Here is a 17670-nt window from a genome sequence, read left to right as displayed (position 1 = left end):
GGCTTGCTTTAAAAGTACAAAGCTACCAAGAAAGCGCTAATTTAGACAGTTTTCCTTCTGCTAACCTCTAAGACACAAAAACATAGCCGATTGTTTTGTTTCAGCTGACTCATGCTGACTTTTCACACTTTGTATTGATTTTCAGGGTGGTAATGACCAAGCAGGAGTCTGCAGCTGGTGGAAGACTTCCTGTCTAAGCCATTTTCCAGACCTTATCTTTGTGAACATTGGTCCTACCTGGCCCTGGACTGAAGTTCCAATATTAGACTGTTTACAACTCAAACTAATGACACGAAAAGCCCTCCTTTGCCTGCCTTCACTTACTTAACCAAACGTATCAGTCATCATTGGCCAACAACCAGACACTGGTCTCAGAAGCCATTTTCTTCTCTCCATCGCCTATGTTCTGTGATTTTGCTGGAGCTGTACTTATGACTTGGTCCCTCACATACTTGGAGGCACAACTCATATCCTCCCTCCTCTGAGAATCTTTCCCTGATGACTCTTGTCCACGTGGATGTGTCACTTTTTGGTGTTTTTTTTTTTTTTTTGAGTACTTAAGATCTGTGCTGAACCTTAGGACATCGGAGGTTGTTGTGTCTTGCTTTATTCTTGTTTACTTTGTATGTTGAACTTAATCTTCCCTTCGAGGGCTAAGCCTTCTCAAGGATTCCAACTAAAAATGTGCACAACTTGGTAACCAGCATCCATCCGGGACGAGGAGTCTTGCAAGCAGAAGAGGCTCAGTAACTTCTGGAATAATTCAAGGAATGAAGTAATTGTGAGGTCGGTTGTCTCTTCTGGAGTGCCTAGAACAATTCTCAATACAGTTTTTAAAATAGTTGTTGGCTGAAATCTATCTTCAGGGTTTGGGGCCCTCCCTGGGGCGTTTCTGCATGATTTTGAAATATGGTCGAAACGGGTGTTCAGTGACCTCAAAGGCCCTTAACAGTGGTTCTCAAGCTTCAGCCTGCTGGGCCTCATCCCCAGAGAGTCTTACTCAGTCGGATTAGGATAAGGCACGAGAATATTCATTTCTAACAGGTAGTGCTGCTGCTGCTGGTGGTGTAGTAATCATACTTGGAGAATAACCACCCCGCAAAGTCACACCACTGCCCTCTCCCACCACTGACACCATCCACGACTGTTCTCGCCTTTGCTGTCTCCACTCCAGCTACGCTGACTTGCTTGTTCCTTAAACATACCAGCTGTCTCCGGCTCCAGAGCTTTTGTGCATGCTGTCTGTTCGCCCAGATGCCCGCTTACTTGTTCTTTCACCTGCCTCAGGTCATTCCTCACATATCACCATTTCAGTGAGCTTCACCAGATTTTAAATGGCTGTACCCTCCTTCCCACACACCTCCTCACACGCACGTTCCCTGACGTATTCCGTCTCCATAGCGTGGCTCTCCTTCTGACATGAGATGTTTTACTTGTCTACTGTCTACCCCTGTCCCCTTTCTGCAACAGAATATAAGATTCCCGAGGACAGAGATTCTCATCTGCTTGACTCATTCTTGTATCCCACAGGTTACAGTGGCACCTGACCAGAACCAGAAAGAGTTGATGTTTTATTGGGATGACTGCATGGATCACAGCTCTAGCTGTTTTCAGACCGTCTACCATAAAGAAGCCTGATGGACGACTGAAGTGGATTTGGAACCATTAACTCACTATTCATACTACCCAGGCCTGCCTGGAGGCCAGAGCAGAGGAGCAGAGAAGACTCATTAAACCCTCCTAGTGGCTCTGCAAAGCTCTCTGCTCTATCCTCACTGTTCTCTTCTTCAAGATGCGGTGGATGAAATCTTGTAGTGATGTTTTCAGCTCTAGAATTTCAGGTTTTACTTTCCCTTAGGTCTACATTCCATGTGAAAAGCCAATTCCAGGAACACTGGGACCAATGAACAGCTCACCGTGGGCTTGAGTTGATGGTTTCCTCCTGTGCATTTATATCCTTTAGCCGTTGTAAATAACCTCACCACTACAAAGGTAGCAGAATTATCCTTACAATCATCTCCTAATCAAAGTTACAACTCCAGCTGGCCGCAGTGGTGCACACCTGTAATCCCAGTGATTTGGGAGGCTGAGGCAGGAGGATAGCAAGTTTGAGGCCAGTCTCGGCAACTTAGCAAAGCCCTAAGCAACTTAATGAGATCCTGTCTCAAAAAAAAAAAAAAAAGTTAAAAAGGGTTGGGGACGTGGCTCAGTGGTAGAGTGACTATGGGTTCAACCCTCAGTACAAAAACAAAAACAAAAACACCTCACAGCTGTGCTGCCGCCCTTTTGGTCTTGTGTGAAATAAAATTCTCATTCCTGGGTCTGAACTGGTGCTAAGCCAAGGCTATTATGTTTGCTTTGTTTCAGAAATCAACCTATCTCGGGGTTTCCCAAACTTCCCAAACTATAAGGGAATCTCTAGAAATCTTGTTTTTCTTTGCTGACCTTCATAAATTGAGATTTTAATATGCAAATATAGTGACATAAAATTTGGAGCTAAGTCATTTATATACCTATTCAAGTGTTTAAACACACATACATCTATATTTACATAATATATAGATACATTTTTTCCTTGTAGAGACAAACTGTATTGGATGCTGAATTCTAAAGGAAAATTTACAGTGAGGCAACTTAATATTGAGAAAACTTGACCTTATTGTTTATTTTTTTTTGCAAACTGTGACACAGGTCTACCAACGGCATTTCAGAGCACAGGGCAGAAGGTCAGCACAGAGTGTTCACTTCTCCCTATCTTCTGGTTTTAAGATGGATTACTTAATCTCTCTGTGCTCCTGTGTTTTTCCTCAGTGTTAAATGGAAATAATGATGATATGTCTAATTTCTAGGGTTGTCAACAAACCCAGACAGGCTGATAAAAATAAAGCTCTTCAACTGCCAGGCGCCCATCAAGGGCTGGATCAGCATGGACTGCATTAGTCCATTAGTCCTGATTGGAAGACTTTTTGCTCAGGTTAAAGAGAGAGATTAAAAAAAAAAAAACAGCATTCTGAGGAAAGTGGAAAGATTAACAAGAAGAAAGGAAGAGAGATGAGCAGCATAAGCCACTGAAAGGCTGTATGAATTTATTTGACTTGAGTTTTTGTTAAACTTTTTTTTAAAAAAATAATTCATTTCTATTCATAGGGCTGCATCTAGTGGGCAGAGCCGGAGGTTATTGACTGTTCAGAACAGGGTGCAAGGGTCACCCATGGGCTCAGTTTTGAGCAAAAGGTATTTGCAGGTTATCAGTCTCCATGAGACTTTGGGGCTATGTCTGGAACATCAGGGGCCAGCAAACTAAGGATTTTCTGAAGGTCATCTTTCAAATTGAGGAGAAACATTCAAAAGTATTTTTGTCTGTTAAATTTTAAAGTAAGTTTTCAAAACTAAGGGCTTCTGAAAGACAGAGAGAGGGGGTGGGGCACATGTTGGGCATGATTAGAATCACCCAGAATTACCAGGGCTCTCACATGGTATTTTCCAAAGTCTTTGACACCCTCAGTGGGGTTCCCAGGTTGACTTTGGGTTTGGGGTTATTGCTTTGCCTGTGTTTGACCTTTCTCACATGTCACTGAACTGTGCTTAGTCTGGCCTTTGGGACATTGACCTACAAGCAAATAGATAATACTCTGAAGCTTGAATTCTGTTCAGAGCTTTAGTACAATGAAAACCCAAGCTGGAAAAGACTGTGAAGCTCTTTGACTTTCCACAGTGGAGTCCACTGTTTCTTCTGGCTGCATCAAGTTCATATTCATAGGTAAGTGACTTATTCTTGTCTACAGAATCTGAAGACCCTGTTCTTCAAGTTCATTCTCTTTAAGGGTTACCTTGTGCGCTATAACAATGCTAAAGGCATGGATAGAATAATGCCTTTATGATTTTACATTTCATATAATACAGATGACTCTTGGTTGCTCGCATAGCAATGCTATTTTATGTACCGATTCTCTTAAGGTATGTGTGTGTGTGTGTGTGTGTGTGTGTGTGTGTGTGTGTTACAAATGGTGCATAGATCAAATAATCTGCCAAAAGGAAAAAAATGCCAATGAGCTTCTTTTTTAACATAACTTTATGAAAACACAATTCTGTTTTTAATGATAATCATGAAGTCTCAAGCTTTATCACAGTAATTTTTTGAAAAGTATAAATTTTATCATACTCTTTGCTTACCTAAAAGCCTCTATTAGCTTTTATAGACCTTGGGTTGAGATGCTAAGTACCAGTGTTAGGGATCAGGAGGTCCAGAGGAATCAACCAACTGCATCCCCCAGAGCTGTCCCATCTGCTTTCCCCAGACCTACTGACACCTGCTGTGCTGTCTCAGACCTGGGTGTTTGCAGGTGCTCTTCCCTGCCTGGGACACTCTTCCTCCTCCTCTCCTCTTGGCTACCTTGACCTTATCCTCAGGGAATCAGTTACATGTGCTCACTCCAGAGTCCCCCTCAACTCTCTAGACAATTCAATCCCACTGTTCCAGGGGCCAGGAGATATCTGTGTGTCCCCTTTACCCTCAGCCATCATGCCTGTGCTTTCCTATATGTCATGTGTCTTCCCTGCCACACCATAAGCTCCATGAGGGTAGGGATGGTTGGAAGATTGTTCCAGGTAATATTGAAGTTGAGTAAATCACACCCTCGAGGGGTTTTCTCTGGGCTTCCAGCTGTCCTGAACTGACCTTGCAGTAAAGGAATGGGAAGACTCAAAATACAGGATTCTTTTCTTTTTAATTTTTTTCCAAGTAGGTATTTTTTTTAACAATTTGTTCTTTTTAGATATACATGAGAGTAGCATGTATTTTGACATAATATATATACATGGAGTATAACTTATTCTAATTAGGATCCCATTCTTGTGGTTTCATATGATGTGGAGTTACACTGGTCATTTATTCATATATGAACATAGGAAAGATATGCCTAATTCATTCTACTGTCTTTTCAATTCCCTATCCCCCCTTCCTTTCATTCATCTTGGTCTAATCCAATGAACTTCGATTCTTCCCTCCCTGACTCCCTTATTTTGTGTTAGAATCTACATATCAGAGAGAACATTTAGCCTTTGATTCTTTGGATTGGCTTATTTTGCTTAGCATGATAGTCTACAACTCTATCCATTTACCTGTGAATGCCGTACTTTTATTCTCTTTAAGCCTGAGTAATATTCAATATTTTATACATACCACATTTTCTTTATCCATTCATCTGTTGAAGTGTACCTAGATTGGTTCTATAGTTTACCTATTATGAATTGAGCTGCTATAAACATTGATGTAGCTACATCACTGTAGTATACTGATTTTAAGTCCTTTGGGTATAAACTGAGGAGTGGGATAGCTGGGTCAAATGGTGGGTCCACTCCAAGTTTTTAAGGAATCTCCATACTGCTTTCCAGAGTGGTTGCATCAATTTGCAGTCCTACCAGCAATGTATGATTGTACTTTTTTCCTACATCTTTGCCAACTTATATTGTCATTTGTATTCTTAATAATTGCCATTCTGACTGGAGTGAGATGGAATCTCAGTGAAGTTTTAATTTGTGTTTCTCTGATTGCTGGAGATGTTGAATATTTTTTTCCTATATTTGCTGACCATTCCTATTTCTTCTTCTGTGAAGTGCCTGTTCAGTTCTTTTGCCCATTTATTGATTGGGTTATTTGCTTTTTTGGTTCTAAGCTTTTTTGAATTCTTTATATGTCCTGGAGATTAATGCTTTATCTGAGGTGCAGTTAGCAAAGATTTTTCTTCCCTTCTGTAGGATCTTTCTTTGCATTCTTGATTATTTCCTTTGATGTGAAGAAGCTTTTTAGTTGGATACATCCCATTTATTGATTCTCGATTTTACTTCCTGTGCTTTAGGAATCTTGTTGAGAAAGTTCATTCCTAAGCTGACATGAGTTGGGCCTATATTTTCTTCTATTAGAAGAATTTCCTACTTGGGACTCCTAGATTCCCTGAAGTTTACTGGAAGACAGATTTTTCTGAAAGACCCTGAAAATTTCTAATCTTTCCAAGATTAGACCTGGCCTAATACCTAGGTCCTTGATCCACTTTGAGTTTTGCACAGGGTGAGAGAAAGGGGTTCAATTTCATTCACTATATATGGATTTCCAGTTTTCCCAGTGCCTTTTGTTGAAGAGGCTATCTTTTCTCTAATGTTTATGGCGCCTTTGTCTAGTATGAGATAATCATACTTATGTGGGTTTGTCTTACAGGAGTATTTTCTATAAAATTTTTAGATAGTAAATATTTTATGCATTGCGGAGAGGGAGGGTCATACAGTTTCTGTCACAGCTATTCAGTAGCTATAGCATGAAAGCCACCAAAGACAAGATGAAAATGCATGTGCATGATAACTGTATTCTAATAACACTGTAATAAAAAAGAGAGGCAGTGGGCTGAATGCCTTCACTGTAGTATTATTCTTTAAACTGGAAGGTCTTCAGTTCCCCAGAGACCTTTTCTCAGTCCTCACTTTCTGGCTCCCTCTCTCCCTTCCACTTCTCCTGCATTACCAAGAGCCAATATCATGGCTAGTGGTGACACTAGACTTTGGTGACATTCAGCCCATTCATCTGTTGTTCCAGGCTTGCCCTTTCAGTAAGTCACACTAGCAGCCTTGGTCATAGTAAGCTACACTTAGGAATATGGTGGGCACTGACATTTCTCCTCCGTGGATCCTTGCTTTGCACCTGGAATGACACCTGGAATGTGCCTCCTCCAGCTTTGACAGCCTCATGTCTCCTCTGGTACTGTTCACTCGGACCCTTTCTGGAGGCTGTCAATGTCCCAAGATGTCTCAGATGACACATTCAGATGCTGGTCTCTGCCCCTGCTCTCTTCTTCCGGGCAGTGATCTTGCAGAAGTCTGTTGCTAATGCTCTAAGCTACAAAAATCTTTGATATATCCACCAGTAGTGGCCAGGAGACTGTCTTCCAATGTATATTTCTGTGTTGATAAGATTATTTTATCAAGAGAAAACTTCAACCCTAGTTGATAGATAAACAGGAGCACATGTGTTGGACAGCTTCTAGACCACGTTTCCTTTAGCAGAGAGGGACCTGGTGTTGGTGTAGGCAATGAAAAGTTCTTGGGGGATTCCACCGCTAGGTAGTCAAAGCCTGCCAACCAGTGCTTAGAAATCTCAATTTCCTACTTGGGACTCCTAGATTCCCTGAAGTTTACTGGAAGACATATTTTTCTGAAAGACCCTGAAAATTTCTAATCTTCCCAAGAGATTTGGGTAAGATGTTATTTAGATTGGGGAAGGTTAAAATAACTTAATATGCAAAAATACAGGTGGAAAAGAAATCATATTAAATCTTATTTTCAGTTCTGAATTGTTTCATTATTGGTCACAGTAAAAATTTATTATTGTAGATTATTAAACTGGGTGCAGTGGCATACACCTGTAATCTCAGTGGCTTGGGAGGCTGAGGCAGGAAGATTATTGCAAAATTGAGGCCAGCCTCAGCAATTTAGTGAGGTCCTAAGCAATTTAGCAAGACCCTGACTTGCTAAAAATTAAAAAGGGCTAGGGATGTAGCTCAGTTGGTAACACACCCAACCTCAGTGCTAAAATATATATATTTTAAAAATAGGGCTGGGGATGTGGCTCAAGCGGTAGCGCGCTCGCCTGGCATGCGTGCGGCCCGGGTTCAATCCTCAGCACCACATACCAACAAAGATGTTGTGTCCGCCGAGAATTAAAAATTAAATATTTAAAATAAATAAATAAATAAATAAATAAATAAATAAGAAGTTCTCATTATATCTTCCTGTGAAGGATGAGACCCAGAACAAATTGTGAGCCTAGATGCTAATAAAATTATAAATATTAGTTAAAGAGAGTAAAATTAGGTGACATTGCAATTGCTTACATTGCTAAAGAAAAATAAAACACCATGCCACTCTTAAATCATAGGAGGAGACTTCTCCCAAGGCCCTGCAAAAAAGTCTGCTGATCCCTGAAAACTAGATTTGTACTATGTTTCCAGGGTTTCAGAGACTAGCAGAGATATTCCCCAGCATCTATTACTTAAGTTTCTCAGGATCTCTCTAAGGAAAAGGAAATTAGCCAGTAGGTGGCTATATACCAGGGTTTCATTCTACATTTGTATTGATACAAGGCAACTCATCGAACATCCAGTTCTAAAAGCATCACCTTTTCTGGAAGACATCCCAAGCAAGGCCTTTGTTCATCCTTTCTAGTAAGTTTGGTTTTGCATTGTATTTTCCCAAATTTAGGATTATAAAATTCCCAGTGTCTTGGTCACAGGCAAGAAATTAGCATTTTCAGTATAATGGCCTTAAAAGTCATCCTTGCCATCGTTGAACCGCCAGGGTTAAGGGCACTAACTTCCATTTCTGACTGAGCTAGTGATACATGCCTCCAGTCCTGGAGAACACACATCTTTTGAAGTCCAGCTCCTTGGTGTGTCAAATGGGAACAGAATTACAAAGTGCAGAGGGATGCTGAAAGAGAAAACAAAGGGAAGAATGGCCCCTGGGATTTTGTAACTGGCCTTGTGCTCACAGCCAAGCCAAGTGAGTCTCCTCTTAGACATAAGCAATCTCTTAGCATACCAGCCTGACAAAGTTCCTCTGAGCCCAGGATAAAATGAGACAACCCAAGAGGCCAGTTCATAATCATGTCTAAGCACAGACAAAATCAAAGCCACAGAATACCCAGCATGAATCACTGCTTTTTCTTTACCCAATCATGAAATCATTCAACTTTTTTACAGCACCTAATCTAGAGCAAACTCTCAGTTCCTTAAACACTTCCTCATATGGCCTCCTACGAGCCCAAGTCCTAAAATAGATTTGTTCTAATTCCCTCTTCCAGGAGACTAACAGCGCCCTATGGTCTGCCCCACGTTCTCCCTCTTCACAATGAGCTGAGTCATAAATCAACGTCTTCAACCAAAGCTGTGTCCCTGGTGGCCTTTGGCTGAAGGGCATCGATGATGCTAGGGCATAGAAAGGCATGCTTTCCATGAGTGTTGGTCTTTGACAATGTCATTTTTTAGATACTGAAATAGATGATCACAAAAAATCATTTGTAAGGATGGGAAGAAAGCAGCACACTGTAAGCAAGTAAAACCTGTTGTGTGCAATTGCTGAGGGGATAGAGAGGGAAAGTGGAGGGGAGGTTGGTGGCTCGGCTTCTCACTGGGCTTCACACGTTTGCAGCAGCTGACCCCAAAGGACTGGGTGGTGGAGGGCGCCAGGCTCTGTGTCTCCAAGCATGAGGGGCAAAGAAGCTCCATCTGCCTGCTTTCTTCCTGTGAGCCAACGAATAGGCACAGTTTCGTTTCATTTTCACACTAATCCTGGGAAGGTGGGTCTTACCACTCTCCAACTTGAAAGGTGGAGAATTCAGATCTGGAGAGAAGTTCGAAAACATTCCCAACAACAGAGAGAAAGAACAGGCAACATCAGGATCAGTGAGGCTCCAAAGTTCATGGGCAAGGCATGACACCATTAATCTCCAAATACTGCAAAATATTTGCACACCTGTGGGAAACAACATTTTAAAATGGAAGGCTAAGCTAGGAAAAAGCAATCGGAGACTGAATAATAAAAAAAAAAAGTGTCTTGTTTTAAAATTAGGAAATGCAGTATTACAACTATAGTCAAATGTTGCTTTGGTATCATCTCATAATTCAAGAGTTTCTTTGCTTTTAAAAAAGTCAGTTAAAATTTCAAAAACCATATAACCAGTAACACTTTTAGTCTGTGAATATAGTATTGCTATATACTGAACATATTGTATTGCTGAATAAAAGAATTATGAATTTTGTTCTTTTAGTGTTTGTTGAATGCCTTGATTGATATTTCTTACTCTGCTTTTTAATTTTTTATGTCACATTGATAGTACATATCCTTGCAATGATGTAATGAGAAGGGTACTTCTGCGTCTTCCTCTCCAAAATACATAACACCGACTACTATTGAAAGAAACATCAGACAAATCCGATGGTCCATTCTACAAAATAAATGCTCAGTAGTCATCAAAACTTTCAAGGTCATTGAAAACGGGAAATTGTCACAACCACGAGTTACTTAAAGAGATATAATGACTTAGGTAGTGGGGAAAATTTGGTGTTCTAAATTTGGTGTCCTAGATGGGATCCGGAAACAGAAAAAGGAAGTAGGTGGAAATTCAGGGAATTTGAATAAATATGCACTTAGTCAGTAACAACGTATTGGCATTGATTCATTCCAAGTACACCACACTCATGATGTAAGAAGTTAATACCGAGGTGTGGCATACATGGGAACTCTGGACTATCTTTACAATTTTTCCATAAATCTCAAAGCACTTTGATTTTTTTAAATTAAAAGAGTATTATCATATAATCCATCAACAATATATGAAAAAATGTTCAACATCTCTAACAATTAGAGAAATGCAAATCAGAACTACACTAAGATTTCACCTCACTCCAGTCAGAATGGTAATTTTCAAGAACACAAGCAGCAATAAATTTTGGTGAGGATGTGGGGAAAAAGGTACACTCATACGTTGCTGGTAGCACTGCAAATTAGTGCAACTACTATGGAGAGCAGTATGGAGATTCCTAAAAAAACTTGGAATGGAACCATGATTTGACCCAAATCATCCTACTACTCGGTTTATGCCCAAAGGACTTAAAATCAGCATACTGCAGTGATGCAGCTACATCAATGTTTATAGCAGCTCAATTCAAGAAGAATAGAATTAGGGTATTTGCAGGTAAATGAATGGAACTGGAGAATAATATGCTAAGCAAAATAAGTCAATCCCCCAAACCAAAAATCAAATATTTTCTCTGATATGAGGATGCTAATTCACAATAAGGATTGAGTGAAGAATAGAGGTATTTTGGAATAGACAGAAAGGAGTGAATGGAGGGGAGAGGGCATGGGGGTAGAAATAATATTAGAATGAATCAGACATTATTACCCTATAGGCATATATGATTACATGACCTGTGTAACTCTACATCATGCACAACCAGATGAATGAGAACTTATATTCCATTGATGTATGATGTGTCAAAATACATTCTACTGCCATGTATAACTAATTAGAACAAATTAAAAAAATTTTAAAAAGAGTATTATTAGGGTTTGTAAAATAAATTATTTTTTGTTGTGAAATATTTTAAAACCATGGAGAAAAATTTAATAATAAACACAGTTACCTCCTCTAATTTTATCATATTTAAACATTATGCTATACTTGCTGGGACTCTTTTCTTTTAAAAGATATTAAGATACTCAGATTCACTCAGGGTCCCTCTGAAATCCTCCCTAATATTATTTCTTTTCTTTTTCTCAGATGCAACCACCATTATTAGTTGAGTGCTTATCATTTTTTAGGCAGGTATTCATATTTCTAGTGCATATTCATAAACATTATAAATACTGATTTTCAGGTAAATTTTTTTCATGTAAATGTGATTATACTCTATTACTTTGAAACTTTCCATTTGTTTAAATTTGTGCATGTCAAGACTTATTCATGCTAATTTGCTGATTTTTAACAGCTAGATATTATTCCATGGCATGTATATTCCACAAGTTATTGTTTCATTCTCTTGTATATTTATATTTTCTTCAAGTTTTTTTTGTTCTAAGTAACATTGTAATATATATTGTTGCATGCACCTTAGGAGTTTAAATTATGGCTCTAACACTACCTTGTACTCTTAAGCTTGTGACATATCCTTTCATATTTCAGTGCCTGATACATACTAAATGTTTTTTCAGTGTTAACCATTTTTTTTTAATCATTAGGGAAAATGTTAGAGTAGGTATTTGGGGACTTCATTTTTGTAACCTTTTTAGCTTTGCTGGCTATTTTCAAATTGCTCTCTAAAGTTATTCAATCAATTTACATTTTCATTTACTCTGTATGTGAAGACTCATGTCTATATCTTCACAACACTGTCTACACTGAATATTTAATCCATGTTTTAGTACTCAGTGCTGATCATGACCCAACATTTATTCACTGAAGTTGCAAAATACTGATGTTTGAACAGACTTTCAAAAACTAGGAATGGCTGGGTGTGGTGGTGCACACCCGTAATCCCAGCGGCTCAAGAGGCTGAGGCAGGTGAGACCCTGTCTCTAAATAAAATACAAAATAGGGCTAGGGATGTGTCTCAGTGTGGAGTGACCCTGAGTTCAATCCCTGATAATCCCCACAAAAAAACAAAAAATAGGAATGGATATTTTTACTGAAGACTTTTTTTGCACCTATTAAAAGAATCAACTTTTTACCTAAAATAATCATTTTATTCCCCAAATCAACATTGCCTCATTACATTTTCTCACAAACTGCTATATTATATTAAATGTATGTTATTTAGCATTTTAAAATCACTTTTCAAAAGTAATTATAAGCCTATTTTTTCTTGTAACATCCTTTTTTTTTCTGATGTCAAAATTATACTTGTTTTATAAAATGAAGTGAGTCACTTTTCCTATTTCTCTATAATATTAGAATTACCTACTCTTTGAATTTTTAGTAAAATTTGCCTGTAGTATTATCTAACACTATCATTTTGCGGGGGGTTACAGGCTTTTAAATATTGAGTCAATATTCTTAATAGCTATTGGTTTTAAATTTATCTACTACTTCTTTGGGGATGATTTTTGATAATTCATATTTTTTCAGAAAGTTAATCATCACATTTTTCAAACTTATGACTATAATGTTACTCATAAAATTTGCTCATGATTTGAAGACTTTCTGTTACTTTACCTTTTAACTTTCTATTAATGTCTATTTGTGATCCATGTCTCCTTTTTCTTGAACAGTCTTGTTGAGTTTTGTGTGTTATGTAGTTATTTCAAGAAACAGCTTTCACCCCCCACCCTTTGATCTCCTGTTCATGTCCTTCTGATTTATTTATTTTTTTATTTATTCATTCATTTTTTATATACATCATGCTTTTATTTCCTTTTTTCTTTTCAGTACTAGGGATAGAGCCCAGGGCCACCGGCATGCAAATACTCTACCCCTGAACCTCAGCCCCAGCCTCTTAATTACTTTCTAAACATCATCGCCAAAGAAACCTGTACCTGTCACCAGTCGCTGCTCAGGCCCCTTCCACTTTCACCCCAGGCCTGGGCAAACACTTACCGTCTGTCTCTATAGACTGGTCATCCTGCACATCTCACATGCATTCCTGGAATCATATACTATGTGGCTGTTTGTGACTGATATATTTTGTTGATTCTTGTGTTACTTTTGTTTCTTCACTTTTCTGTTGTTGTTTTATTTTTCTGTGGTGCTGGGGATTGAACCCAGGGCCTTATGCATGTGAAGCAAGAACTCTACCAAGTGAGCACCCTAGCCCCTGTTTCTTCTCTTTTCTGACTCCCTGCTGGATACTTTTTTCCTTCTGCTAAGGTACATCCACCAACAGCCATCTTGGGCTGGGTTTGAACATCTGGAAACGTGCCAAATGATTTTTTTTTGCCACTGTATCAAAGGTTGTTAAAGGTAATTTTTCATCCGCATTTTGAAGACGCTACACCACTGCCTTCTAGTGTCTGATGAGACACTGGGTGTCACTCTTTTATTTCCAGTTGGATATTACACTTGTCCCTTTTGTGGTTTTTAAGATAAATTTTTTTTTTGGTCTTGATTCTTTACTATTGTAAAAGTAAAAAAAAAAAAAAGAATGTAATATATTAAGTTTTTCTTTTCAAGTTTTGATTGATTTTTGTTTATCCTGATCAATTCTTGGAGTCTCCTATTAATTTGAGGAATCAGGTCACTGCTTTTAGAAAATTCCCGGCAATTATTTCTTTAAGTATTTATATCTTTGTCATTCTCTATCTTATTTTTCTGGAATTCCAATTATTTGAGGTTACAAGGTTTCCCAACTCACCTTCATCGTTTTTATCTATACCTTTTATCTCTGTGTGTGTGTGTGACGCAAATCACTGTCTCTTCATATAAAGGGGTTTGCTTTTCATCTTAAGAAATAACTCCCCGGGCAATAATGGAAGGCAGTTTCCTCAGGTCTTCTCAGCCGTGCAGGACCCATGGTGGCCTTTGGCTCCAAGTGGAGAGGTGGTGTCTGATCCCCTGTTTGGTGTGGGGCAACATCCCTCCCGGAGCTAGACTCCTGTATTGCTGTCTGCATTTAGACCCTGAGGTGAAAATACCAGCTGTGTCTATGCTCTATTTTCCCTTTGGTACCTCTCTTCCATTTCTGGAGTTGTTTATTTTTATAGATTTGAGTCTGTATTTTTTTAAAAAATATATTATCCACATGTATATCTACATGTTTGAAGCAGAGAAAATAACGTGGAAACTCAATGTTAAACTTAAAGTCTTGGATTCTACTCCTGCATCCTTTACCAACTGATTTTTTTTCCCCACTGTGAATGAGACTAACATAACTCTCCAGACATTTACTTGATTCAGAGATTTCCTTCCCCCCCTCAGTTCCAGCTGGAATTGAATTTACAAAAGAGTCCTGAAGGCTCTCCAATGGCATGTGGGTGTCATTCCTCAACTACATTGACTCAAGCATGTCGCTAGTTGGTTTGCCGTTCTTATAGTTTTTATGTTAACTCATTAAAAATAAATAATTGGTAAGAAGAAAGAACAAATAAATAAAAAAATCATCTGTCCACTAACTAGAGAAGCTATTACCAATGATTTCAGTTTATCTTCCCTTATAATTAGGCTCTTTTATTGAGCTATTAGCCAATTGAAAACCCTGCTTTTGCTTGAGATCAATTAGTGAAGTGTATTACTTGAACCAAATTGTTCTTTTTTTTTTCCCAGTTACTTTGGTTAAATACAGTGAAGCGATGATAGTTGTGATCATGCTTTTATTTTGTAGGGTTGTCGACTGCAGATTGCAGCTACCATGTCTGACTCCGTAATTCTCCGCAGTGTGAAGAAGTTTGGAGAGGAGAATCATGCTTTCGAGTCAGACGAATCAGGTAAGTGGCCCTTTTCTCTCACTGTCTCTTGTACAAAGAGAGGTGAACTCAAAAGTGGAAGGAAGTGACCACCAATGGTGGGACAAGCTAGTGAAGCTGAAAGAAGCAGAGAAAATGAGCAACACAGAGAACTGTTATTGGGTATGAATCTTACAAACAATCATGTGGTTCCTTCTGGAACTGTGTGACAGGAAGTCTGAAAGCTTAGGTAAGAGCACCAAAGTGTGGGTGAGTGAGGCATCTGTGCTGGGTAGAGACCAGTGGTTTCAGGCAGGCTGTTACTGTTAACCGGAACCCTGTGCAGTTATCACTGCTTGTGGCAGTGACAGAGCAGTCGTTTCCTGAGTGCTGCTGTTGAGGGGAGCTGTGCAGGAGACTGCTGGCCAGAAGCAGATTACGTTGCAGGGGCCTGTAGTGCCAGTACCTGGCATGTTGTCAGCACAGATGATTCTAAGCTCTTCTCTTATTTTTAAATCCTGTGACTTTGCATTTTACAAATGAATAAACTTGGATGACTTTTTAAAAACTCGATAAAGTTCACATGAGTAATAATTGATGGAACCAAAGTCTCTAATCCAGTTCTGCCTGATTCTCAAGCCAGAGATATTACCCTGTATCTATATTATTAAGTGTGTTGACTCTTAAATTAAATTAAAATTTATCCAGGGGAACCAGGATATGCTGTACCACGGTGAAGAGCCACAAAGCACCCAGGGTTCGTTTCTGGTGACTTCTTGCACCCATGACTCTGGACCCCCACTTTCACTTTCTTCCCTGTGGTTCTCCAACCCGTGGTGGGCAAGATTCTATGTGGTTCAATCTCACACCTTCCACTGTCATGGAAGTATCAATGAGATCTTATTATCTAATTAAATTGTGGTCCATTAAGTAGGTGAATTCTGTTTCTAAAGAATCAAGAAATAGATACATAGTCATTTTATTTTATAATTTAAAAAACTTGATTTTCTTCAGCTAATCTAGGAATGTTGGTTCCATTGGCTGTTCAGAATACATAAATATTTATATCTTGGATAAAAATACAGAAATGTAGTCAAGGCAGCAGTCCTGAACCTGAAAACATGTCTGCCTTCCTGTCTGTCTATCTGTCATCTGCCTTTGAGACTGAAAGAAAGAAAAGACAGATAATCATTTTGAAATTTTATGAAATAAAACAACTTTATAGAAAAGTTTTCCCAAATCAAAATTATTAGTAATGTTGTTGCATTTTGTCATCATTATTAACCTCTTTATGCATTGTTTTTATCCTAACAGATAATAATGATAAGAAATCAGGGTAAGTGACTATTTCAATGATGTAGCTTCTTTTCAGAATAATTCCATAATATTCCTATAAAAGGCATAAAGCAGAGACTATTTCATGTACATCACACTTACTATAAAATTACTTATATTTATATATTATATATATGTATGAATGATCCATCCTTTTCTTTTAAACACTGCTCTAATTTGATTTTAAAAATGTTTTTGAATATACCTTCTGCATTAGATCCAAATCTCCTCTGGTGTTCAGGAATATCATAGAATTCCTAGCCTAAGTGAGCAGAGGACAAGTTGGACGAGGATGATTTTATGGGCACTAAGAAATCTCCAAACCCCACATTCTTCCCATAGGCAAATAATAGAAAACTAAAATTTAATCATTAGATATTTTTCCTTAGCTTATGAATTTAAATTCTCATAAAACAGCTATCAACTAAATGCCACTTTTTGGTGTGGAAGCAGGATTAGATGGGGTCTAATTTAGAAAGCAGAAGAGAGGTACCAGGGGAGTTCCTAACATGGAGGTGGCAAAACGGGAAGGGCTTTGGGGGTTTCTGAAATCCTAAGTCTTCTTCACGGCAGTGGGAGGCAGTGAAGTGGAAGAGTTAGCTCTGGGCTAGAAGAGGTCGGGTCAGCCTGGTCCTCCAAGAAACACACTTCACTCCCTGGTTGGAAAAGAGAAAATGGTGGGAATGTTGATGAATGGCAAAGAAAAGATGAGCAGGAAGCTGAGGGAGTTCTTTTGTTTTTAGAGGAGGTGAGTGTAGAATGTGAAGATCACAGTAACAGCTTGACAAAGCTGCTGCTGAGAGGAACAAGAGTGACCTCGTCCCCGGATGGAGTTCAGCACTGGGGGTCAAGATGGAGAGCACGTGTTCATTCACTCACTCATTTCACAAAAATTCATTGAATGCCTTTAAGGTGTTAGGCACTGTTGTAGGTGCTGAGGATACAGAAAAGATCCAAAGAGGCAAAAAGCTTTGCATTTGAGGATGGCAGTTTAGTAAGAGAGAATGAACACCACAAATAAATAAAACACATAACATGGTAGTTAGTGATAACCTCTCACTCACTTTCTGAAAGGAAAAAAAAAAAGCAAACGTGGAAATTAAAATATGAAATGGTATGTATGTGTGAGGAAGAAGGGTTAACAATTAAGAGAGATTGGCCAGGGAAGGCCCTGTTGTGGTGACTTTGGAGGGAATGACTGATTGATATAAGGTATCTGTATCATGTAGGTATCTGAAGAAAGAACATTTTAGGAGAAAGAATAGCAAACATAAACATCCAGAGGTGGGAAGATATTTGGCATAGATAAAATTGAGCAAGGGGCCAGGTGACTAGAGTACTAAGAATTGAAATGGAGTAGGAGACGGGATCAGAGAGCCAATGGGGCCAGATCATGGCCTTGGATGAGGTCTC

General features: G+C 38.8%; 1 protein-coding gene across 1 annotated transcript in view; it reads left to right on the top strand.

The window, feature by feature from the left end:
- The first annotated feature begins 3199 nt into the window (after positions 1-3199).
- Abcb11 (ATP binding cassette subfamily B member 11) overlaps positions 3200-17670 on the top strand; it is an 89935-nt gene continuing 75464 nt past the window's right edge. Inside the window, exons 1-4 of the mRNA XM_078017538.1 lie at positions 3200-3375; positions 3590-3760; positions 14862-14964; positions 16237-16258. Coding sequence (XP_077873664.1) covers positions 14889-14964; positions 16237-16258 — 98 coding nt within the window. The 5' untranslated portion in view covers positions 3200-3375; positions 3590-3760; positions 14862-14888. The remainder of the gene's footprint in view (positions 3376-3589; positions 3761-14861; positions 14965-16236; positions 16259-17670) is intronic.

This window comes from Ictidomys tridecemlineatus, chromosome 7, assembly GCF_052094955.1.
Source record: "Ictidomys tridecemlineatus isolate mIctTri1 chromosome 7, mIctTri1.hap1, whole genome shotgun sequence".
Lineage (NCBI taxonomy): Eukaryota > Metazoa > Chordata > Mammalia > Rodentia > Sciuridae > Ictidomys > Ictidomys tridecemlineatus.
The sequence above is the reverse complement of the archived record's forward strand: the minus strand, read 5'-3'. Positions and strand labels throughout refer to the sequence as shown.